This window comes from Alexandromys fortis, unplaced genomic scaffold (assembly GCF_014885135.2).
Source record: "Alexandromys fortis isolate MF-2015 unplaced genomic scaffold, M_Fortis_MF-2015_v1.1 scaffold_23, whole genome shotgun sequence".
In the NCBI taxonomy this organism is placed as follows: Eukaryota; Metazoa; Chordata; class Mammalia; order Rodentia; family Cricetidae; genus Alexandromys; species Alexandromys fortis.
In genome coordinates, this window is record NW_026067907.1 from 7,709,226 (window position 1) to 7,731,390 (window position 22,165).

At 44.8% G+C, this 22,165-nt stretch overlaps 1 protein-coding gene across 1 annotated transcript in view; it reads left to right on the top strand.

The window, feature by feature from the left end:
• Positions 1-22,165, top strand: part of Slc22a3 (solute carrier family 22 member 3) — an 86,676-nt gene that overhangs the window by 43,128 nt on the left and 21,383 nt on the right. The window contains exons 2-5 of the mRNA XM_050135900.1: positions 566-669; positions 6,580-6,734; positions 7,893-8,061; positions 8,867-8,984. Coding sequence (XP_049991857.1) covers positions 566-669; positions 6,580-6,734; positions 7,893-8,061; positions 8,867-8,984 — 546 coding nt within the window. The remainder of the gene's footprint in view (positions 1-565; positions 670-6,579; positions 6,735-7,892; positions 8,062-8,866; positions 8,985-22,165) is intronic.

Here is a 22,165-nt window from a genome sequence, read left to right on the forward strand (position 1 = left end):
AAACGTTGGATTTTTTTCTGGTAGCAGTCTGTCTGCTTTCAGAGTTTCTTTGCACATTTCTCTAGATGTGTCTGCCACGAGTCTAACTCCATTGTTCTGATAATCCCACACATGACAATAAAATCGGAATCATACCTTCGAGGACTTGAATTAATGACAAAGTCCTCTAACATGTTAGGGTTAGGTAGTCACAGAAAGATTCTAAGAATGAAGTGTCAGTTTCTGCATAGCTCACTGCAAGTCAGATCACAGAGCTCACGATGTCGGATGAAGGCAGGCCGTCACCATAGCATCCACACGCCATGGGTGACATAATGGACTTAACTAACAGCATTGTTTTAAAATGTCAGTATCCATCGTATCCCAGGGGTTCACTCCCTTGCCGTCATTTCAGCCAACAATGAAAATATGCACAGATCAATGTCTATGCATGCATACGATGCATCCTCAAATTTCACATGGGACATATCTAAGCAACTCCATGAAGATGGTTGACCTATATTAGAGAGTGTTTTGAAGGCGAACATCTCCAGGTATCTTCATGCGTTTTTCTTTGATTCCCCAGTTTGACCTTGTCTGTGCCAATGCCTGGATGTTGGACCTCACCCAAGCCATCCTGAACCTTGGCTTCCTGGCTGGGGCGTTCACCTTGGGCTATGCAGCGGATAGGTAGGTATGGGTAAGCTACCGGTTGCTTTACTATTAACACACTACCTATGTGGTGGTGGTGGGGGGAATGCTTGTTTATCAACTACATTCATTTTTTATCCCACTACCCAGGACATCCACACTTGTTCAGTTTGACTAGTTCTTCCCTTTCCAAACTTCCTCTCCTTGTTCCTTGGTAGAAAAGATGCCCTTGAGGCTGAGAATGGATCCCAGGGAAAAACACTGCCCCAGAGCAGTGACGTCAAGGCTCAGGCGAGGGGTAGATTCAGTGCTCAGAATAGTCCAGCGATTGGGGTTTGGTTAATTTACTCATGAGGCCAGCCATTCTGTTTTTTTTTTTTTAATTTTTGTATTTTATTCTACAAATTTGTATTGAAACTTTGAAAAGAATTTTTCTCAGCATTATTTAGGGATTTTCATGTACATTTCATTTCTTCCCTCATTGGCTATTGGTTGGAACTGGATTGCCTTTTTCTCATTTTTGCTTATGTTGGTTTCTCTTTCTGGTTTTGTCTTCTTGGTTTTGGACAGGGTCTCACTATGTGTACTGGATGAGACTCAAACTCCCAATCCTCCTGCCTGTCTCCTGAGTGCTGGAATCGCAATGCAGCTCTGGCTACTGTAACTTAATCTTTTTATACTTGGGTCTTGCTTATGTATTTCATCCTTCATGATCAATAAACATATCTCCTAAAATAACTCGGCTTAGGACTACCAGCACCGACCACCGTTATGTGCCCCCCACCTCCACCCCGTGTGTGTCTGTGTGTCTGTGATTTATAGTCCTTAAAGACAAGATGAGAGGTATTTTAATAGGCATGCCTGTGAGAAGAGAGTGGTGAGGACCGAGCGAGCTAAGACTCTAGACAGGGACTTCCAAGTGAAAAGCTTCTCATCTCCACTGGGGCAGGACAAGGATGAGGTTGAGCAAGCTGCTAAGTCAGCAAAGCTGCCCAGCTGTGAGGTCACAGGGCAAGCAGCTGCTCCCCAAATTGGAAAGCTAAGCGGATACAAGGAACCGGCACTTACTGGAGCAGAGGCTGCTGGGTAATGAAAACCTGACCGGAATTTCTGGAGTGTTAGAGGCTTAGTGTGTGAACCGCTCTGAGAGTGAAAAACCCTGGGAGGTGGCTAAGGGTAGGGCAGTTGCAGAGGAAAGGGAGGAAAAAGGAGGAGTGAGGGGAGAGGGAGGGTGAGCGGGGGTGGGAAAAAGCAAATTCCAGGGAGACCTAGTCACCAGATGCCCTGGAACTGGAATCACAGACATTGTGAACCCTGGTGTAAGTGCTGGGGATTGAGCCCAGGTCCTGGAAGGACAATGATGCTAGGGAGCGAGCCCAGGTCCTGGAAGGACAGTGAGGACTCTTACACGATAGCCACCTCTCCAGCCCATGTTTGTGACTTTTACCTCTTGTAAGTGTACCAGGTTTTCATGGTGACTATCAAGAAAAATTTCCCCATGCTTCTGTTCATAATAAGGCCTGCTCCCAGAAAACACATGTGCGCGCACACACGTACCCCCCCCACACACACACCAAAAGCCAAAAACAAAACAAAACAGAAAATGAAAAATCCACATCTGGTTAATTAGAACCTAATCTGCAGGTTTATTGAATGTCAGACCTGAGGGATGAGAAATTCCTGTCTTAAGTCAGCACTAGCCCTCCATGTGGGAGGAGCGAAATACAAAAGCCCAGCCTGCTCTCCTCACCATCTAGTCTAGGTCTAATCACCATGTCCCAGTTAAAGTGAAAAAGAAAAAAAAAAAAAAAAAAAAGGAATGTCTGCAGTGTCGTTGTCCACGGGCTAAAGAAACAATTTAAAGTTTTCTCACAGGGCATCCTAAAATGCCAAGCAAAGAGGGCCATAAAATGCCAGCAGACAAACGCAGAGCTCAATCAGGGGCTGCACACATCAGAACCAGATATGGGCATGGCTGTTGGAGCTGTCAAGCCAGATAAATTTAAAACTGTGGTTAATATGGTAAGAGGTTAATGGATATAATACAGCGTGTTTGGGGGTTGGTGGGCATCGCAAACAGTGGTGGAAATTCTAGGACTCAAAGAGAAATGCCCAAGATCAAACACTGTGAAGTGAAGAATGCTGTCAATGGGTTTATTAAAAGACCAGACTTGGGGGCTAGGGAGATGCCTCAAGTGGGGGAGTCCCCAACTCCCACATCCAAGCTGAGCATGGGGTGCACACCTGTAACTCCAGTGCAGGAGGGCAGGGACAGAGACAAAAGGGTTACCGACGCTTGCTGACCGGCCAGCCTAGACAAACTGGCAGAAGACTCTAGCTTCAGCAAAGGTTCCCCGACCCCTGCTACAGTGTCTCGTATAGTCCAGGTTAGCCTTGATTGCTACTTAGTCAAGGATGACTTTGAATTTCTGATTGTCCTATGTCTACCTACCAAATGCTAGGTCATAGACACAATACCACCATGTCCAATGTAGGGCCCCATGCAATCCAGACAAGCACTCTATTAACTTGAGCTTATACCCACCCCAAGACCCAGTCACAACAAAACACAAGTTTTCAGAGTGGATCAGAAGAAGACCCAGCAATTAGTTGCCGATAAGTAACTCACTTTATCTGTAAAGATGCATGCAGTGGAGGGTAAATGAGTGGAGAAACATGCCACACCAAGAATAACCAAAACAAAATAGGACTCATTATATTGATATTAGGAAGGATAAGCTTCATAATGGAAACATGGGGTTAGTTATAATTATTCAACAAGACACAACAATCTTTAACATATATGTACCTAGCAACAGAGTATCAAAATACAGGATGGAAAAACTGATGGAACCACAGGATAAACAGATGAATTCCTCATTGGAGTTGAAGACTCAAATACTTTGTATCCAAAATGTAAAAATCCAGCCAACAGAATATTATAATCAAGATGTAACTGAATTCAGCAATGCCACCAGTCAGCTGGATATAGTGGACACCTACAGACCACATCATCCAACAACAACAAAATACAAGTTTTTCTTAAATACATGTGAGACATTAATAAAGTTATTTTCTGGGCCATAAAATACATTTTTAACAAAATTAAAGGACTAGAAAGTCATACCACATTTAATCTTTGGTTTCCAAGAAACAAAACAATAAATCTGTAACAAAAAACTGGAAATTCCCAAATACTTGGAAATTAAGCATTGTACTTCTGCTAACAGAGAAGAAATCCCAAGAGAAATTTAAAATACTTTGCACACAGTGAAGAAAAAAGCAATGTATCTGATTTATGGGCACAGCAAAAACAATGCAGAAGGGAGGTTACTGCATTGAGATTCTTACTAGAACATAAGATTTATCTAAAACCCACGCTCTGAATTTATGCACTAGGTATCAACAGCAACAAAAATGACCAAATTAAATACTAAATAAACAGAAGAAAGTTAATCATACAAATTAGAATAAAAAATCAAAGAAATTGGAAACAATAAGTCAATAGAGAAAATTAATATCTTCAAAAGCTGAATTTTGGAAAGCCCTGAAATCTAATAACCTTTTAGATAAACCAACTAAGGAAAAGAGATAGGACTCAAATTAATGATGGTTTAATATCCCAAAGACTTTAAAAACATGATAAAGAAACAATTTAAATGACTCTGTGGCCTCAGATTTGACAACCAAGATTGAGTGGACCTGTTCTTTGAAATACATAACCCACCTGAACTCACATAAGAAGTGAATTCTTTTAATACGCCTATGTATATTAAATAAATTGAGTCAATATTGAATAACCTTACTAAGCAGGAAGTACCAGGTTCAGATTTGGGGCAGGTAAATTCTACTGTGTAGATAATAAATCATACACAGTTGTCTCCATTTCTAAGAGAAGATAAGGGTGAAGAAATACTCCCTAACTTGTTCTGTGACGTCAGTACTGCCTTACTGCCTAAACCAGAAGGACATATTAGAAGAAATAAAACCTTGTTGCCTTCAGCTTTCATGAACACAGATGCCAAAACACAGAATAAGGGCTGGAGAGGTGGCTCTCCCAGAGGACTCAGGTTCAATTCCCAGCACCCACATGGCAGCTCACAATCAGCTGTAATTCCAGTTCTAGGGGATAGGATGCCCTCGTCTAGCCTCTGCAGGCACTGCACACACATGCTGCAGAGATACCTGCAGGTAAAACACCCACACATGTAGCAATTTTCAAACTAAATAAATTGGGGATAATACATTAGCAAGTGTGTGGAACCACAGAAACGGTTGCTCCTTGCTGGTAGGACACATAATGGCGCAGCAGAGGGGAAGCCAGCTTGTCAGTTTCTTGCAAACCGAAATGCACAGGACCAGAGGTTACAGTATTGGTATTTACCCAATAAGGCTGAAAATCTACATCCACATGTAAACTCTCATGGGGACTGTACAACAGATTTACGCATAATTGCCAGCATTTGGGGGCAGCTAAGATGTTTTTCAGTAGGTGAATGGATAGATGACCCATTGTCCAGACAGTAGAATATTACTCCACACCTGAAGGAAACAAGCTAGGAACCCTAAAAAAGATATAGAGGAAACTAAAGCCCACATTGCTGCATTCAAGAAGCCAGTCTGAAAAGATTTCAAACAGTACGATTCCTATAGAAAAGTCTGTGGTTGCCTGGGATGCAGAGTGACCACTAAGAACTAATAATGGGTCACATCATTTTGTGTTCCTACCAGCAAGGAATTAAGGACGTGAAACTCTTCTGTGTGATGTGGAAATGTGAGCGTGTCCCACAGACTGTCCAACACAGCAGTGAACCTTGGGTGGGTGTAGCTCAGTGGCAGAGCTTTGACCTTGCTTGTCCAAAGTCCTGGGTTGGGTTTGATCCCTGGCACTGGAGAATGGAACTCGAAAGCCTAGTGTAAACTAGACTTGTGCAACAATATGTCACCTTAAGCTTACTTATTGTGGCACACGGCTCACTCAATGGGGGGTGGGTGATAGGGCAAGTGTGCATGTGTGAAAGGAGGGGTGCATGGGAACCCTGTCTTTTCTGCTTAAATTCTGTTTGAACCTAAAGCTGTTTTAAAAAATGGAGTTGACTTTTGAAACATGTGGCTACATTAAGGCTGTTTCCTTCCTGGCCTGGCCCTTAATGCAAAGACACAGAAGTAAGAATGTTCTAAAGATTTATAAGGAAAATACCACAGGAGGAAAGCTCCTATAGGTTATTGAGGATGAGCTCCTGTCAGCCAGTCACCTGGCACACCGTGGGAATCAGCTCACAACAGACTGGGGAACTGGCCACAGCACCCTGTCCCTTTGTCTGAGCTATTTGGCTATAGTTCTATGAAACACACACACACACACACACACACACACACACACACACACACACACAACAATAACAACACACATTGATTGAACTTTATAGTTTTCACATTACAACCCCATTTTCTCCTCTTTACCCATCACTAGCAAAAAAAGGGGTGACTGGGGAACAAACAAAACCTGAGTCTTGGAGCACTGAGGAGTTTGCCCAAGTTCCTGGACTGGTACCTGGATGAGGCAAGATTGAAGTGGAGACTTCTGTAACGTACATGGCTGCTTCATTCTGCCCCCACCTCCCTGAGATTCCACCCACAGAAATGAGAGCAAATGTCAGGACCAGGCCAGCAGGGAAACTGCAAGAACAGCATTGCAGAGAGGGTCCCCACTGGGAATTATTCGGTCTCAAAGAATGTGCTGTGGGCTGTTGATTTCGTAATGTCCCTGCAGAGATGAGTTCCAATTGTTTCCCTCTGGTTTCCTAGATATATTATCAACACTGTTTACTGCGATGGTGGGCTACAGAGGATGCTGATTTGTTTGTTTGTTTGTTTTTGCATCCTGTCTCATTCTATTTCCATTGTGTTGAAGACCACGTCTTCTCTTCTCTTCTCTTTCTCATGAAGGTATGGCAGGATACTTATTTACTTAATATCCTGTTTCGGTGTTGGCGTCACAGGGGTCGTGGTGGCATTTGCGCCAAATTTTTCTGTGTTTGTCATCTTCCGCTTCCTGCAAGGCGTGTTTGGAAAGGGGGCGTGGATGACCTGCTTCGTGATTGGTAAGAATTGTTTTTGTTGCAACCACTCCTCTGTGTGAGAACTTGAGGGGGCGGGGCTCGGAGGGGGCGGGAGTCTAGCTCAGCATTCCCACAACGAAATCCCTGAGACCTCATTGCAACACGTGCTCAAGCAGGTGGAGGACTTGGGCTGGGATTCCAGCTGCTGCAGAGACTGGGGGCTGTTTTAAAATGGGAACCAGATAGAGAATATGAAACTCTGTCCCTTGCTTATGTTTGGTCCAGGCTGCTCCCTTTGGCTCTGATTCTAGCGCAAACCAGCCACCTGCTTTAAGTGGTGGAGGATTTATGAGCAAGGAAATTAGAAAGCTCATCTGACAGTCTTGTCTCAGATGCTCGGATTTCCAATCCCGTCCACGACTACTGTGGGAGACCCTAGCAGGGGCGCTTTAGATACCTGCAGCTCTTTTTATGGTGGGAAAAGGAGAGTGGGCACAAGTAGAGACTGAGAGTTACTGGCTGGAACAGAGGGATGACTGAAGTGTGTGGCATTTTTAACACGACCCAAATCTATGTGGATGTTCAAAACTGTGAACTTAGGGCAGCCGCAAGGCAGCCAGCAGGATGATGAGAACAAAAAACCACTTAGTGGGAAAGTGCAGAGGAGGTCGGGTTTCCAGCAACACATTTCCCAGGTGGATTTTAGAGATCTGTTGCATACATGAAAAGTCAAACAACATGCATAATCTAAACTGTCTTGGGGCGGTGGAAAGTACGGGCAGAGTCTGATGTCCATGGTAATTCTCCAAGAGGGACTATAATTTACATATCCTTAGTGTTACAGTGATACGGGTGAGCTAGCTTGCTGTGTTTGGTTTGATAATGGCAATGACCTTCTCGACAGCTAGAGTGAGATGACCTAAAACCAGCATAGGTGTTCCATGCCCTCCTCAGCCACACTCAGAGGGTGCTGGCTTGGAAGCCCAAGAATTAGGGCAGAAAAAAAAAAAAAAACTGGGAAAAACACACATTGGGTACCCGGAGAGCCATCTTCAGAAGTTCAGCACATATGGAAGCCCCCATGTCCTTGGGCTCTGGAGTAGTCCAACAATGCCGGAAGATTTTTAACAGGTGTCGAGTCTGTTTGTTTTGGAGTTGACTGAGAATTCCCCTAATCGTCTGTGTCTGTTTTTCCTCCAGTGACAGAGATAGTAGGTTCAAAACAAAGGAGGATTGTGGGAATCGTGATCCAGATGTTCTTCACGCTTGGAATAATCCTCCTCCCTGGGATTGCCTACTTTACGCCCAGCTGGCAGGGCATCCAGCTCGCCATCTCACTGCCCAGCTTCCTCTTCCTCCTTTATTACTGGTAATATGATTTTGGTCATCATTGCATTGATCCTATTGCACATGAACAGATGCCAAGCCAATGCAGAAATGAGTTCTGAAATGAAGATTTCCTAACTCTCCAGATTGCCGTGGTTAGGGAGTTAGTAGACAATTTTGACAACTTGTAGGGATTATTGGTTGCTTGACTAAGAGTGGCCATTGCAAATAGTAAAATACCCCAATACAAAATTCCAGACTAGGTGATTGCATTATGATTTATCCCTTTGCAATACTTTCATGAGAATTATGGAGTAACAAACTCGATATTTCGCCATGAAGATTAAATATGATAAAAAAATCCAGTAAGCAAATTAACATTCTCTGATGAATAAGAGGTTGAGAATGTCAGAGAAATAGATTGTCAAGATGTTCCAGATGTATGCACTTGACTCATACTGGGGCAAATGTAATTTATTCCCCTCATTGAATTTTAATGTATGGGTAAATCAGGCTCCATGAAGAAGGGAAGATTTTGTCTTCTCCTAGATACATACTAAGCCCTAATCCTTTTCATATTTGTAACCAGAGACATAGTACTGTAGGGTTCCCTGAACTGTGGAGAAATATTTTTGGGGTTTTTTTGAGGGGGGGTTATAGCCAAGTTAGCCTGTTTCCCATTCATTGTAAATTTGCAAAGAAAATCCACTTCTGAGAGCCTGTCTTCAATTCTGAGAAGTGTCCTGACTTGTAAGCTGATTGCTGCAAGATCCTGTTGGCTAGAAAGACTCATGAGCTTTTGGGTTTTCAGATTTCTGACCTAATTCAAACGTCTCCCCCCTTACCAGGGTAGTTCCTGAATCTCCCCGCTGGCTGATCACCCGGAAGCAAGGGGAAAAAGCTTTGAAGATCCTAAGACATGTGGCTAAGTGCAACGGGAAATACCTCTCACCAAATTACTCGGAGGTAATGCCACTCATTACTAGTAATAAACTGTTAAATTGGGCAGAGTAATTCTTTATGACTTCTGTGCTTTATTCTCCTTCTTAAAATTATGCATGCATATTATCATATATTACATGCTATCATATGTAATATATTCAATATATAATATTTAGCATCTAATCTATTATTTTATATAATATGCTATTATGTATAGCATTTAATATTATCGCATATAATATTATATAGTATGATATGATGTTAGGTGTTATTAAACACCTATCATTTTTAGTTACTCTGAGGTGCTTGAACCATTGTTCTTTACTATAGATGAATAGTGTCCCCTCAGTCACCTTGGTTATAAAAGTTACTGGCTTTTTTTCTTTGACTTTTGAGTCTTTCTTGAATTGGGTTCTGCTATTCTTGTTATTCTTATTCCCCCTCGCTTCCACCCATGTAGGCTTGGGATCAAACTGGGAGTCTTTCTCTCGCCAAGACAGTGCTCCACCACTGAGCCGTGTCTGTAGATGTGTTTTCTAAGGCAGCCTTAGAAATGCTAGTCATTCACACAAGGTCTTGAGCAATAATGCAGTATTTCAGTTTTAGACTTAGCATTCCCTTCCCTCTCTTTCCCTGCTTTCTTTCTTCCTTTCTCTCCCCACCCCTTTACTTTCTTCTCTCCTCTCCTTCTTTAGCAAACACCTTTTAGATGACTCTGTCCCTGCCCCCACCCCCACCCCTAACCCCCAACCTCCCCACTTTGGAACTAAAAGGAACAGAGAATGCCTTCTTGTGAACCACTCCTGAACCACTAAGACATGCTTATTCTTGCCTTCTTGTCGCTCTTTGAAGGGACATTTGGGATGGGGAAGAAGTCATCCACCACTCGGCCAGCCTCCCTTTATCTCGCTGCAGGTCTTCACAGCTGGGTTAAGGTTATGATTACGTGTGTTTAGGATTTTATAAGTGTGTATACATGTGTGTATATGGGTGCACATCATGTGTGCATGTTGGTGTCAGAGGACACACCCTAGATGTTGCTCTTGTGGCTCCAGGTACCTTGCTTTTTGAATCAGAATCTCTCATTGACTTGGACGTTTCCAAAGAGGTTAGGCTGGCTGTCCAGAAAACTCCAGGGATCCACTCTCCTTTGCCTCCCCAAAGCTACAGTTACAGGCCTGACATTTCTTCGCCTGGGTTCTGGGGATGAAACTCAGGTCTGAATGCTTGCAGAGCAAGAACTTGACTGACTCAGTCATCTCTCCAGCCCTCTGTGTTAATGGCTGAGCAAATATTTTTGCCATCCACTTAGCAGCACGCTGAAGACATTGCGTACATGGTCCCCAGGGTGGAAGATCCAGATCAAGGCTTGTGAGGCCTGAGAAAGCACAGCTGCCTGCTGGGGGCCAATGAGATGAGATACTGGAGCCATCTAAGGGTGGACAGATGTGTTGCCCCCCACAGTGCATCTCCCAGCGCTCAGTCTCCCAGTGATGATCATTTTAGCAGGGGAGAGATTAGCGTTCTACATGACCGTGCTTGTTAGAGATCCTGAACTTGGATGCTGTGGCTTCTGAGTCATCATGGTTCTCGTGTACAGCCAAATAGGCAAGGGGTTTCCATCCCAAACCAGACTGGCTTCCCTAAGGAATGTATTATGGTATCCCAGCTCCACTGTCAGCGTTTTGCCTTAGATCCTCCAGGATCAGAGTTATAGATAGTTGTGAGCTGCCACATGGGTGCTGGAGATTGTATCTGAGTCCTTTGGAAGAGCAGCCAGTGCTCTTAACTGCTAAGCCATCTCTCTAGCTCCTACAGGTCAAGAGATTAATAGAGAAAATTTCAAGCATATTAAAATAGGAAAAATAGGTTGATAAATCTCTGTCCATGTATCATATAGACCCTTTAAATTGCTGGCTTGTGATCAATCTTGAGGTTTCTCTGCTCTACCTTGTCCTCTCCCTGGAATACTAACCTGGCTGCATCTTATAGCATCTCTCAGATATAGAAGCATAAACGTATTGATGCAACTCTGGGATCACAGGTGCTGTCCTCGGGGCATGGATGAGTGGATAGTGATAGAGATACTCATTTGACTCAGACTCAAATAATCAGAGTTGCAATCCAACGGCTGGGGATGAGCAAATCGGGAAAGTGGGGGTATCCAAAATATGACTTTGATATCATTACTCTAAGAAGAAATGATTAGACACAGTTACCTATGGTGGTATTAAGCATTGCCAGTTGCACACCCGGGAGGCACGCATCCAGGCACACCTGTGAGGGATAGTCTAGATGAAGGTTAGCCTCAGAGAACGTCTGTGAGGGACTGTCTTGATTACCTCAATTAATGGGAGAAGACTGTGTTAATTTGGGCAGGACTATGCCCCGTGTGGGGATCCCAATTGTGTCAAATGGAAAGAATAAGTTGAGTACTTGCCTGCATTGGTTCATCGAGTGCATTAATTCACCTGCACCTGACTGGATGTAAGTGACATGACCTGCTCTTTTTTACTCCAGCTGCTGTGACCTCCCTGCCATGGTAGGCTGCAACCCTGAACTGAGAGTGAAATTAACCCTTTTCTTCCCATGAGTCTTTGCCCTAAGGTATTTCATCACAGCAATGGGAAAAGGAGCTAAGATATCTAGCTAGTATCAAACAGCAAAGTGGTGTTTCCCATACCCCAATTGGTGTCTCCTGGTGTTTAGATATTGTGAAGACAATCTCTTTGAGTTCTCCATAAGTTTGTCTTCTGTTGCTTTTCTAAGCATCTCTGAGGATGAAGACTCTTAAGCAGTTTTTATTTAAGCAAAGTTGTCTGACCTGTAGCACGTGGGCTTCCTGTGGTCAAAGGAGAACTATGAATGTCTCTAATGGAAAACTTCTAAAGTTAAAATATTATGAGCTGTGTGTGTGATTTTTTTGTCACTTGTTTGCCCCATTCTCTGAAGATGATAACTTCCTGTCGCGATGTCAGAAGGTTGAACATAGCTTATTGATTTCTAAGAACCCATGAACATGATCGGCTGTCTTTGTATTCCCTTTCAGTAGCTAGAACTAGACTTTAGTTGAGTTCAGGCTTGATATTTTTGGCAAGCCTACTTCTTAAGTGGCTCAGTACATTTCCATCAGAGATATCTGCTCTCCTGCCTGTCTCTCTGGGAATGATGGTGCGACTGGCAACCATTGTCTGGGTGGATTAGTTCATCAAGAGTTGCAGACGAGTTATTCTCATTTCATCCTTATGGCTACATTTATTCCTGGGATATTTATATAGATGCTAAGTTTTCTTACCAGCTTTTGGTTGCCCTTACATATAGTAGTCTAGGGATGGAAGGCTGCATGCTTACCTCTTCCTTTCCCAAGGAGTGGATTGGTCCTCAAAATCTTCTAACGGTGTCCAGTGAGTTGCATCCTTTGGTCTCCTTAATTTTGGCAAACTGCGTATGTTTCAGAGCTTCGTGGCTATTTTTGGTCACGTCCTATTGATGCTCACGTTACCCCATCTTGGGCAGATGAGGCTTCCTGTGTTGGATCCTCTATCTGTCTTGCACGTTCTGACATTTTCTTGCTGTTTAGTTTGGTAGCATTTTCAGGCTCACCTTCTGAGTTACAGCCTTCTCTGTGGAACCATCTGTTCTTTTTGTTTTGAAATGTGTCTTCAAATTGATGCTATCAACATCCTTCCCTTTACATGGGCCTGTGTGCAATGTGCATACATGTGCACGCATGTGTTTGCAGTTGTGTGCGTGGAAGCCAGAGCTTGATGCCAGATGTCTTCCTTGGTTGTTTTCCGTTTGATTTGCCAGTATCCCCTGTCTCTGTCCCCAAGCACCGTGACTATAGATAGGATGTTGTGCTTGCTCAGTTTTTACGTGGACGCCAGGGATCAGACTCTTGTCCTCACACTTGTGGGGCAAACGCTTTACCCGCTGAGCCATCTCACTAGCCCTACAAACCTTTTTACATCAACTGTTCTACATCAACTCAAAGAATTAACATTCTAGCCGGGCGGTGGTGGCGTGAGCCCTTAATCCCAGCACTCGGGAGGCAGAGGCAGGCGGATCTTTGTGAGTTTGAGGCCAGCCTGGTCTAGTTCCAGCTAGTTCCAGGACAGGAACCAAAAAGCTACGGAGAAACCCTTTCTCGAAAAAAATCCAAAAAAAATTAAAATAAAATAATAATAATAAAAAAAGGAATTAACATTCTCAGTGCAAACCCTGGGCTAAATTTAGAACAAACCACAGATTCCTATCTAGAATGCTCCTCAATTCCCATGAAGCATAATAAGGTACAAAATACCTCTTATGATAGCCCAGGAATAATAACCAGCACCACAGGCTGCCGGCCTCTGACACCAAAATCAAAGCAGGGTCCTATCCTAGCGTATGTGCTTTGATAAGCACTGCAGGCATCAATCACTCTTATGTCAGTCACTTAAGTAAGTGTTGCCGGTGTCAATGTCAGGACCGCCTTGAAACCTTGTGTCTGCGTCCTCACCGCAGACACCAGCATTACCTGCATCTCACTTCCATCAGTACACAGTGCTGTTCTAAACAGTGGACGTCACAGCCGCGCTTCTGTTCAAGAGTGTCGGGAAGTTTGGCTGTATTCACTTCCACGGAACTGCCTTCCCTTGTACCTCAGATGAATGGCACTCGTCTCCTGGCCCCAAGCTCCTGGCTGGGCCTGGCTTTGTTGATGAAACAGCCTGCAGCACAAAACAAAAGCGCAGGTGCCCCAAACACAAAGTGACTGATGTCCACTGAGAACAGAACTGAAGCCCCGACAGGTGTGTGGTCTGTAGAAATGGGGGCGAATCCGCGGGCGGGGAGGATTTTCAGCGGTGAGCGGTGCGTATGAAGGATTCGCCTGCACAGCTAGACCAGCCATCCTCTGACTTTCAGCATTTGTGTGCTATAATTATTAAGATGTACTCAGAAATAGGGATGAAATCTTAGTGCATCTACAGTTGTTACAGCAAGGGCACAGCTACAGCATAGTGGCTCTCCCAGTGTCTTCAGCGGCACCCACTGCCCCGCATGACCCCTAGATGAAAGAACTGGCCACCTCCTTTGCTTTGCTCATGAGGTTCTAGCATATTCCAGGAACTGAGTTTTTCCTTTGGTATCAGTTTGCATTTACTTCCCACCGTTTATAACATGTCGTTTCTTGTCTGACACCTGGCTAGAGATGACTCAATTAACTTCCCACTCTTACATGATAGACACTTGGGAGTTTTATGTGGGAGAACTGAATGCACGTGAAGGCTATGAACGGTCGCATTGAACACCAGCACTTACCTGAGGATAGGGCCAGGTGCCGCATGCTTGGGGTGACAGAAGAAGTGGACAAGCACTTTTGATAATGGCAGGCTCGGTCTATCAGTGAGTGATAGAAAACTGGGTCTATTACGTTTTTTTTTCTTATCATAAAAAGGTGTTATCCATGGTAGATTGGTAGTATTCCAACTGCTTACACCCTCCCTGTTGGAAGAAAGCCACCTGTTGGTTCCCGGCTGCCCGGCTATCTTAGACCGGAAATAATCACACAAAAACTGTATTAATTAAGTCACTGCTTGGCCCATTAGCTCTAGCTTCTTATTGGCTAACTCTTATATTGATTTAACCCATTTCTATTAATCCTTATATTGCCACGTGGCTGTGGCTTACCGGGTAAAGTTCCCAGCATCTGTCTCCTATGGCTCCATGGCCTCTCTCTGACTCCGCCCTCTTTATCCTAGCATACAGCCTAGCTTTCCCCACCTAGCTCTGCTCTGCCCTGCCATGGGCTCAAAGCAGTTCTTTATTCATTAACCAATAAAAGCAACACATAGACAGAGGACCTCCCACACCACCTCCCTGTAAAAACATACCTGCTAGCTGTGTCCGTTGCCACTCGACCCTAACGTGATCCTGTGTCACCCACCCTGTGTCAGGCTCAGCTTCCCAACTCACCTGGGCTCTGCTGGTTCAGGACAGAGCTCTCTACCAGGCATGGACTTCTGCTGCTCCCTTGCTCTCCCACCTACCACAAGGACAGCACATCCTGAATCAGTGCCGTCCCTGGAGAGCCTCAGAATGAGCAGAGTCACACTTTGGAGTGAACTGCCTTGTGGACTGTGGCCAGGACTTCACTGTTTCCTTAGAAACCACCACGTACTCAATGTGTCTCTGAACTGCAGAGATGAGGGGTGGGTGTTGTCTACACACAGTTCGAGTTCACTGTTGTGGATCACAACAGCACTGTTTCAGCTACCAGAGGAGGAGGGGTCAGCACACATCAGGCTTTCCAGAGGGCTTTTAATGGAGGTAGGGCAGCTTACTGCTGGGAAGTGCTCCTATCTTCTCCCACATTTCCATATGATAAAAACACTTCTGGTTCATTGATTCTGGGTGTGCTGATGCAAGCTTTGCCCTCGCTGTAGGAGAGATGTTCTTCCTGCCCCCTGGGCTGGATGCTGTGATTTAGCTTGGGGCAGATTGCCAGGCGGTGCAGCTGGGGCTTGAAAATGTTTGTGTGGCTGGGCCTTATCTCTGGACTTCATCCAAGGATAAGAGGAAAATATTCCCAGGCTTACCTGATGGTCCCAAAGGATCCTGAAAGAATTTGGAGTAGAGTTGCCTCAGCAACAATTGCCCAAAACTAAACCAGAACTCTCCAGGTCTACCCACACGTGTGAGCTAAGCAAATGCTGATTAGTTTATACTTAGTCGACTGATGGGTGTGAGGCAGACTTATTTACCAGGAGCTCACTGCTACGCTGAAAGAACAGCCATTGCCACTGCCCTGAGCTGGACTGGACCCCATAGGTAGTAGCTGTGGCAGCAGGTTTGACTGGGGGATTTTAAATGCCTTTATCCTCATGATTTTCTCCCTTCTAAAATCCCGGCCTCTCCCCAAATGGGAAAAATTCTCTGAGAATGTAGCAGGTTACAATTGTAGGTGACAAAGCCTCAGTCACCACAGGACTGAAGGTCCATGCTTGTCAGTGATGTTTTTATGCCACTCTGGACCAACCAACCCATAGACTTGGTTATAATTTCTTTGTGAGCTCGTTGCTGGTAGCTAACCTACAGCTTATCAACACACGTTCTCTCCTAGACACGCTCCTGGGACGTTCCCAAGGTAGAATGTTTGGACATTTTTTGAGCTTCTTCATCCCCAAAGGATTTCTTTGGGCTCATGATTAATATCAAAGATCCCAACGGGAAAGGTTAAAACCATCTCAGTTCCTAGACAGACTTGTGGCTCTTGAGCCCTGTGCTCGCTCTTGCATGTTAGTGGCCCGCTGCATGGACAGTAATGTTGCTGAGGGAAGGGACCTTCCAGTTTGAGGATACTTGGGAAGTCCCTTTCTGCAGCAGCATGGATATGTCTCCCAAAGGACAATTTTTGTCTCCATAACCTTTGCTCTTCGCAGAACAGAGCTGTATAGTGTTTCTGGAGTCTGTGGAGCCCATCGGGGCTGTGTGGTATTTTAGTCCAGTTTTTGTGCCGTTTTAAGGTTTATTTCACTTGTAACTTTGTGTCTGTGTGGAGAGAGCTATGTGCATGCAGTGCCTGCAGAGGCTGGAGATGTTGCATTCCTCTGAGATGGAGTTACAGCTGGTTGTGAGCTGCCTGACATGGGTGCCGAGAATCAAATTCAAGTCCTCTGGGAAAGTGGTGTGTGCTCTAATTGCTGAGCCATAGAAATTGCTGGAGAATCCCTGCACTGGGCTTTTAATTGTATTGTTTAGTTGTTGACTCCGAGCTGAGATACAAGTGCTCTCCCATGAACTGCTGAAGGGTTTCCAAGCCTGGCCTGTTTCAGATCTAGGATGAGCATGAAACAGTGAAGGAATTGGAAAGACACTCCCGGAAACCCACCCAGAGCTGACATTGCACCCCCTCACCTCACAGAGGGAACATTCCGTGGGGAATTCTCCTATCCCTGCAAGGCTGTCTGACATTGACAGCTTTAGCATACACGCCGTCACGCTCACTTTAACTCAGATGTTCCTGGATGCATGAAAAATATCGAGACACTTGATGCACAACACAAAGCAGGCCTTTTAGCCATGGTTTAGCGTGACATACTTCAGATTGTGGAGAGTGGTCTGAGCCCTGTGAATGCCTTACAGGATTTTACAGTGTTTGCAGGAATTTCTTCAGTTCCCACGTCTTTAACTTTTTGAAGCTAAGACAATGCTGCATTCGGTAGGAAAGTTGACTGACTGAAAACATTATGGAATAGCCATGAAGACTGATCAACTGTGATGTCCAGAGCAAGACAGAATGTCCATGCTCCTTCCCCAAACTTGACAAGCAATAGTTTTTTTCTACTTGGAAGAGCCAGGAATGAAAATCTTTCCCTTCTCGCTTCCTATGCTCTCAGAGCCTGGCGAAGCTCACTGGCAGACAGGTGCGTGGGTTGAGTTCCAAGCTCCACCTGGTGACAGCACACTTGGTGGCCATTCATTGTCCCGGTGTGTAATCTGCAAGTCAGGGGTGGCCCTTTGTTCCTCCTCAATAGCTGACCTTGGCTTTGTCCTTTAGGGGCTGGAGTCCCTTCTACTCCCCAAGCCTCTGCCAGCTTCTGGTCCAACCCAGTCCCTCCTGGTTCAACCAACAAACTAAAATGCAAAACAAGATGAATGAAGGCCACAGGGTTGCTTTATTCTGTTTGGTTTGGTTGTTCTTTTTTTTTCTCTCTCTGATAATTGCAAAAGTTCCTAATTCAATTCTTTTCATTCTGGGTCTTTGCCTAATGGAACGGAGGGGGGGGGGTATGTTTTCCTTTCCCTTTTCTGGTTTTGAGCACTCTAATCCTGTCTTTGAGTCTTCATGTTCATACTGTGAGAAAGACAGTTGACTCTTTCAAGGGTCTTGTTCCCGTGCCATCTGGCCAGCCCCTGTGTTTTCTGCAAAATCCATTTCTGCGATCCAAATCCCTGGGCTTCCTCCTGTGGTGCCTCTCTGGGAACGCGCTGTCCAGTGGTGTGAGGGTGAGCACAGTCTCCAGGCTCCACGGCACTGCACTGCATTGTCTCTGGTGGGCACTCCACAGTGGTTCACAGCCCCAAGCTTTAGTTACCATGACGACACTGCTTGCTTGCTCTCTGACCCACGCGGATGAACTCTTCCTTAGAGATGTGTCCGGGTGAGCAGGTGAAATCTACAGTGGTTCACAGCCCCAAGCTTTAGTTACCATGACGACACTGCTTGCTTGCTCTCTGACCCACCCAGATGAATACCTTTCTTCATGAACTCTTCGTAGAGATGTGTCCGGGTGAGCAGGTGAAATCTGCTGTACTCTACAGAGCTGGAGGCAATATCAGTGCACAAAGATAGTCTCTACTATGTAGACACCCCAGAAGGGACTTTTACTACACATCCCAGGAACAAGCACATCAAAACTAATCTCTTGGGGTCCACCAGGAGCTGGCAAGCAAGGTGCCGGATGCTGGATTTTCCTGGAATAAAATCCTCTGTTCTCTGAGAAGAATTGAGTTCAAGATTCCTGTGATCCATGACTAAATGGTTTGATGACATAGTAGCATGTGGGCACTGACCATGGTCCTTCCTGCTCCTGACAACAGGACCTGGTTTGATACTCAGTTCAGAAGCAGGAACAAGTAATATGGACCATGGTGTGTGTTCCTCACTTGAATTCAGTGTTAGTGGAAGGAGGAAAATACAACTTAACACCCATGTAGAAAGGGAGGCTGAGAGCTTTCCTTTTACCGTGATGAACTTGTCTCTTTCAAGGGTCTGAATAAAGAAAATCTTAAGAGAAGAAATCTCTAAATCCTTTGTCAGAAAAAAAGAAGAAGACAACTTAGGGCCTCTTGAGAAACTAGCCAGAAGGCTTTGTTGACTCCCCCTTGGGAGGCCTTACCCTTTCTGAGGAATGGATGGACGATGGGTTAGGAGGGGAGGTGGGGGAACTGTGGTTGGTATGTAAAGTGAATTTAAAAATTTAAAATAAAAAACAAAAAGAAAGGAAGGAAGGAAGGAAGGAAGGAAGGAAGGAAGGAAGGAAGGAAGGAAGGAAAGAAACTGGCCAGAACCAAGGACTTTTTTCCTATTTAGAGAAATTATTCACGTGATAGCAAATTCTTGTCACCTTCCCCAGAGACAGCCATGGAGAGGAGGCCAAGAGGATCTCCCCTGGGTGAGTGGTTGCAACAGTTTTGTTCACAGGCCTGTGTCCTAGCAGATGTAAATTCAGTCCCAGAGGCTCTAGAAGGGTCACGTGGCTAGGCCAGTGGACCAGCTCTCTATTTGCTGTGGATACACTGCTTGGGTGCACAAGTCATTGGCATTCAGACCTTGTCTGTATGGTGCACTGGAGTCTGACATAAATGTGTGTTTCTTCAGGTGAAGGGAAGTGCCATCATAGTGAATAATTACTAAAGAACAGGGTGTGATTAGAGCATTTGGATATGTAAATGGTCTCAGTAACCAGAAAGTAGAACATAATCCCTGCCAACCTCACCTTAAGTCCTCATACTCAGGATTGAAATTGCTGACCTAGAAACACACACAGGGCACACACAGGGCACCTGGAAACACACACAGAACACCTGGATGCACACACAGGGCACCTGGAAGCACACACTGGGCACCTGGATGCACACACAGGGCACCTGGACACACAGGGCACCTGGATACACACACAGGACACCTGGATGCACACATGGGGCACCTGGACATGTTTGTATCTTCTTTAACTGCTGAACTTTGTCCCAGGTGACTAATGTTCAAGGTAGGACTTGTTCTTAGAAAAAAAACTAAAGTCAAATCCCATCGACTTGATTAGCTTAGAATCCTTGATAGGTTCTAAGCACCCTTGATTAACTCCCACATTGATTATGTTCTGATCATTTACTGGCCTTAAGGATGAGTTCTTTATGCTAATCAGGCACTGAGTTTTTACGTGCTTCATCAGCTCTCAAAGGAGAATCTTGGTTTCCCTTTCCTGCTTTTACTAAGGTCAACACGCCTCAAATGGCCTAGATCTTGAAGGAGGCTGGGGAAGACTTTTTGGATGGATATTGTCATGATTATGTTTGTCAGATGGAGAGAAGAAGAGATTAAACATTTATTCAAGTGTTTCCAGAAGCATATGGAACCTCAAGTCTTAAGCGTGTCTCTGGGACCTGACCTAGACAGCTTATAAAAGCCAGTTCATGTATTCACTCTGAAATTCAGAACAACCTGCTCAATTGTCAGCTGTGTGAAATATACAACTACCTCACGCAGGATTGCTTACAGTCTCCTTTCTTGGGGATACTCCATGTTCTAAAGATAACTAACCTCTCAAGTTCAACAAGTCGGTTACTAATTGCTGTAATGAAATCTTTTTCACATTAAAAACTGAACACATTAGAAAACTCCAGATGAACAGAACTTCCCAGAGGCTTTCTCACAAACACAGATGTATTGAAACACACACTGTAACTGGTTCATCCTCATGTTCAGGGTAGGTTCAAGGCTCCGTATTGGATGTGCGAGAAAGGCATTCAAATTGAAATCTTGGACAGTATAATTATTAATTATGAAAGCTAATCTATCTATGTGTTTGCAATAAATCAAGTCACAGCTCATAAAGGCAGGGATAGGTGCAGCATGATGTCACATATTATAATGATGCAGATCCTACCAAATGCCACACTCCCCTTTCAGTACAGTTCCAATCTGGAACCCCAAGGTGGCTTGCACATTCAAGCGTCTCCTATTCCCCTAGGAAAGGTTCTGCTCTGAGTGACAAGAATACACTGGTAAACAGTAAGTTACTGTATCCAGAATAGTCTGAAAACCGAGACCCAGAAAGAGGAGCCCTCATCAAAGGACTGAGGAGCCCTCATCAAAGGACTAGGACATCCATTGTGGAGCATGTAAACTGATCTCCACACTCCTCAGCCATACCTGAATTTCCTGGGTAATTTCTCGGCACTCCCGAATGAAACATTAAAAAAGGAGGTGATTCTGAAGAGACCTCGGTGGCCCCTGTGAGAGCATTTGGTGGCTGTTACTTATTCTCAGGTGTAGAATAGAGTTAGATCTCGCATCTCTGTGCTGGTACAGTTACCCGAGTCCAGGATGGGACAGAGGAATGGCTCCTCCTGTTCCTTCGCTGAACCGATTTGAGGACCAGGTAAGAAGCAGACACGTGATTGCACCCTCTCCATTTCTGAGTCTAACCTGGTTTTCTGGATTCCAGTTCTCGATGGCTTTAGCGCACACTTCTGTGCAGCTTCAGCTGAGGCATAGACCAGCTGCCTGAGCCGCCAGGGAGCAGTCCTGTCTTGGGTTGTCCCACTGTAGTGAGACAATGCCTGGCTGGGAGCCGCTTCAGGGGAAAGGGTTTGGTTCACAAGTCCAGACTATAGTCCACCATGGCCGAGAAGTCACGGCATTGTGAGAGAACTGAAGAACTGATGTGTGGGCGCTTGACCTCAGGCCACTTTCTCTCTTTAGACAGTCCCAACCCCTCCTGTGAGGCGATTGCAGCCCCCAGCACCCCCTCACCTCCAGCTATTAGAGAACACCATCCTGGACTGTGTCCCACTACCTTTGCCCCACGTGATGTGTGGGCAGTGGCCTGCTGCCCTCGTCACCCTCGTCCTGCAATGCTATTACCCCTGCCCCCGTGTGAGAGAACCTGATGGTGGAGTGGGCGCCATCCACTCATGAACAGAATCTGGTTGTTACCTACCAAGACATCAAAGACCAAATTCTCAGGAGTGACTCCTGGTGCATTGGGATATGAAGAAGTAGAGATGATGGGAATCGTGATGGCGTGGGTTTGGGCTGTTGAATTTTATATGTAGTAGACGGCTTGCTTTACTTTTTTCATGGTGCCTTTGTTCTCTTTCCGTATCAAATGACACTCCCTGTCTAGCGTCTTACCCAGTTTGCCTATCCAGAACTGAAGTCTGTGTGTATCCATGTGGGCTACTGTTGTTGAGGACACTGGACATTCTTTTTGTTTTGTTTTTTGTTATGGATTTTTATTTTCCATTTTCCAAGTAAGAATGGAAACAAGTTGTAATAAAAAAAACCCAGTGCTTTCATTATTTATTTTATTTTATGAGGCATTATATTTCATATGATGTTAATGAAGAAATATGATTATGTTTATATATATTTTAAAAACAAAATTTCTTGGCATCTCAAATATTAGTATGCAAGAGAACAGAAGTCAACTCAGTTC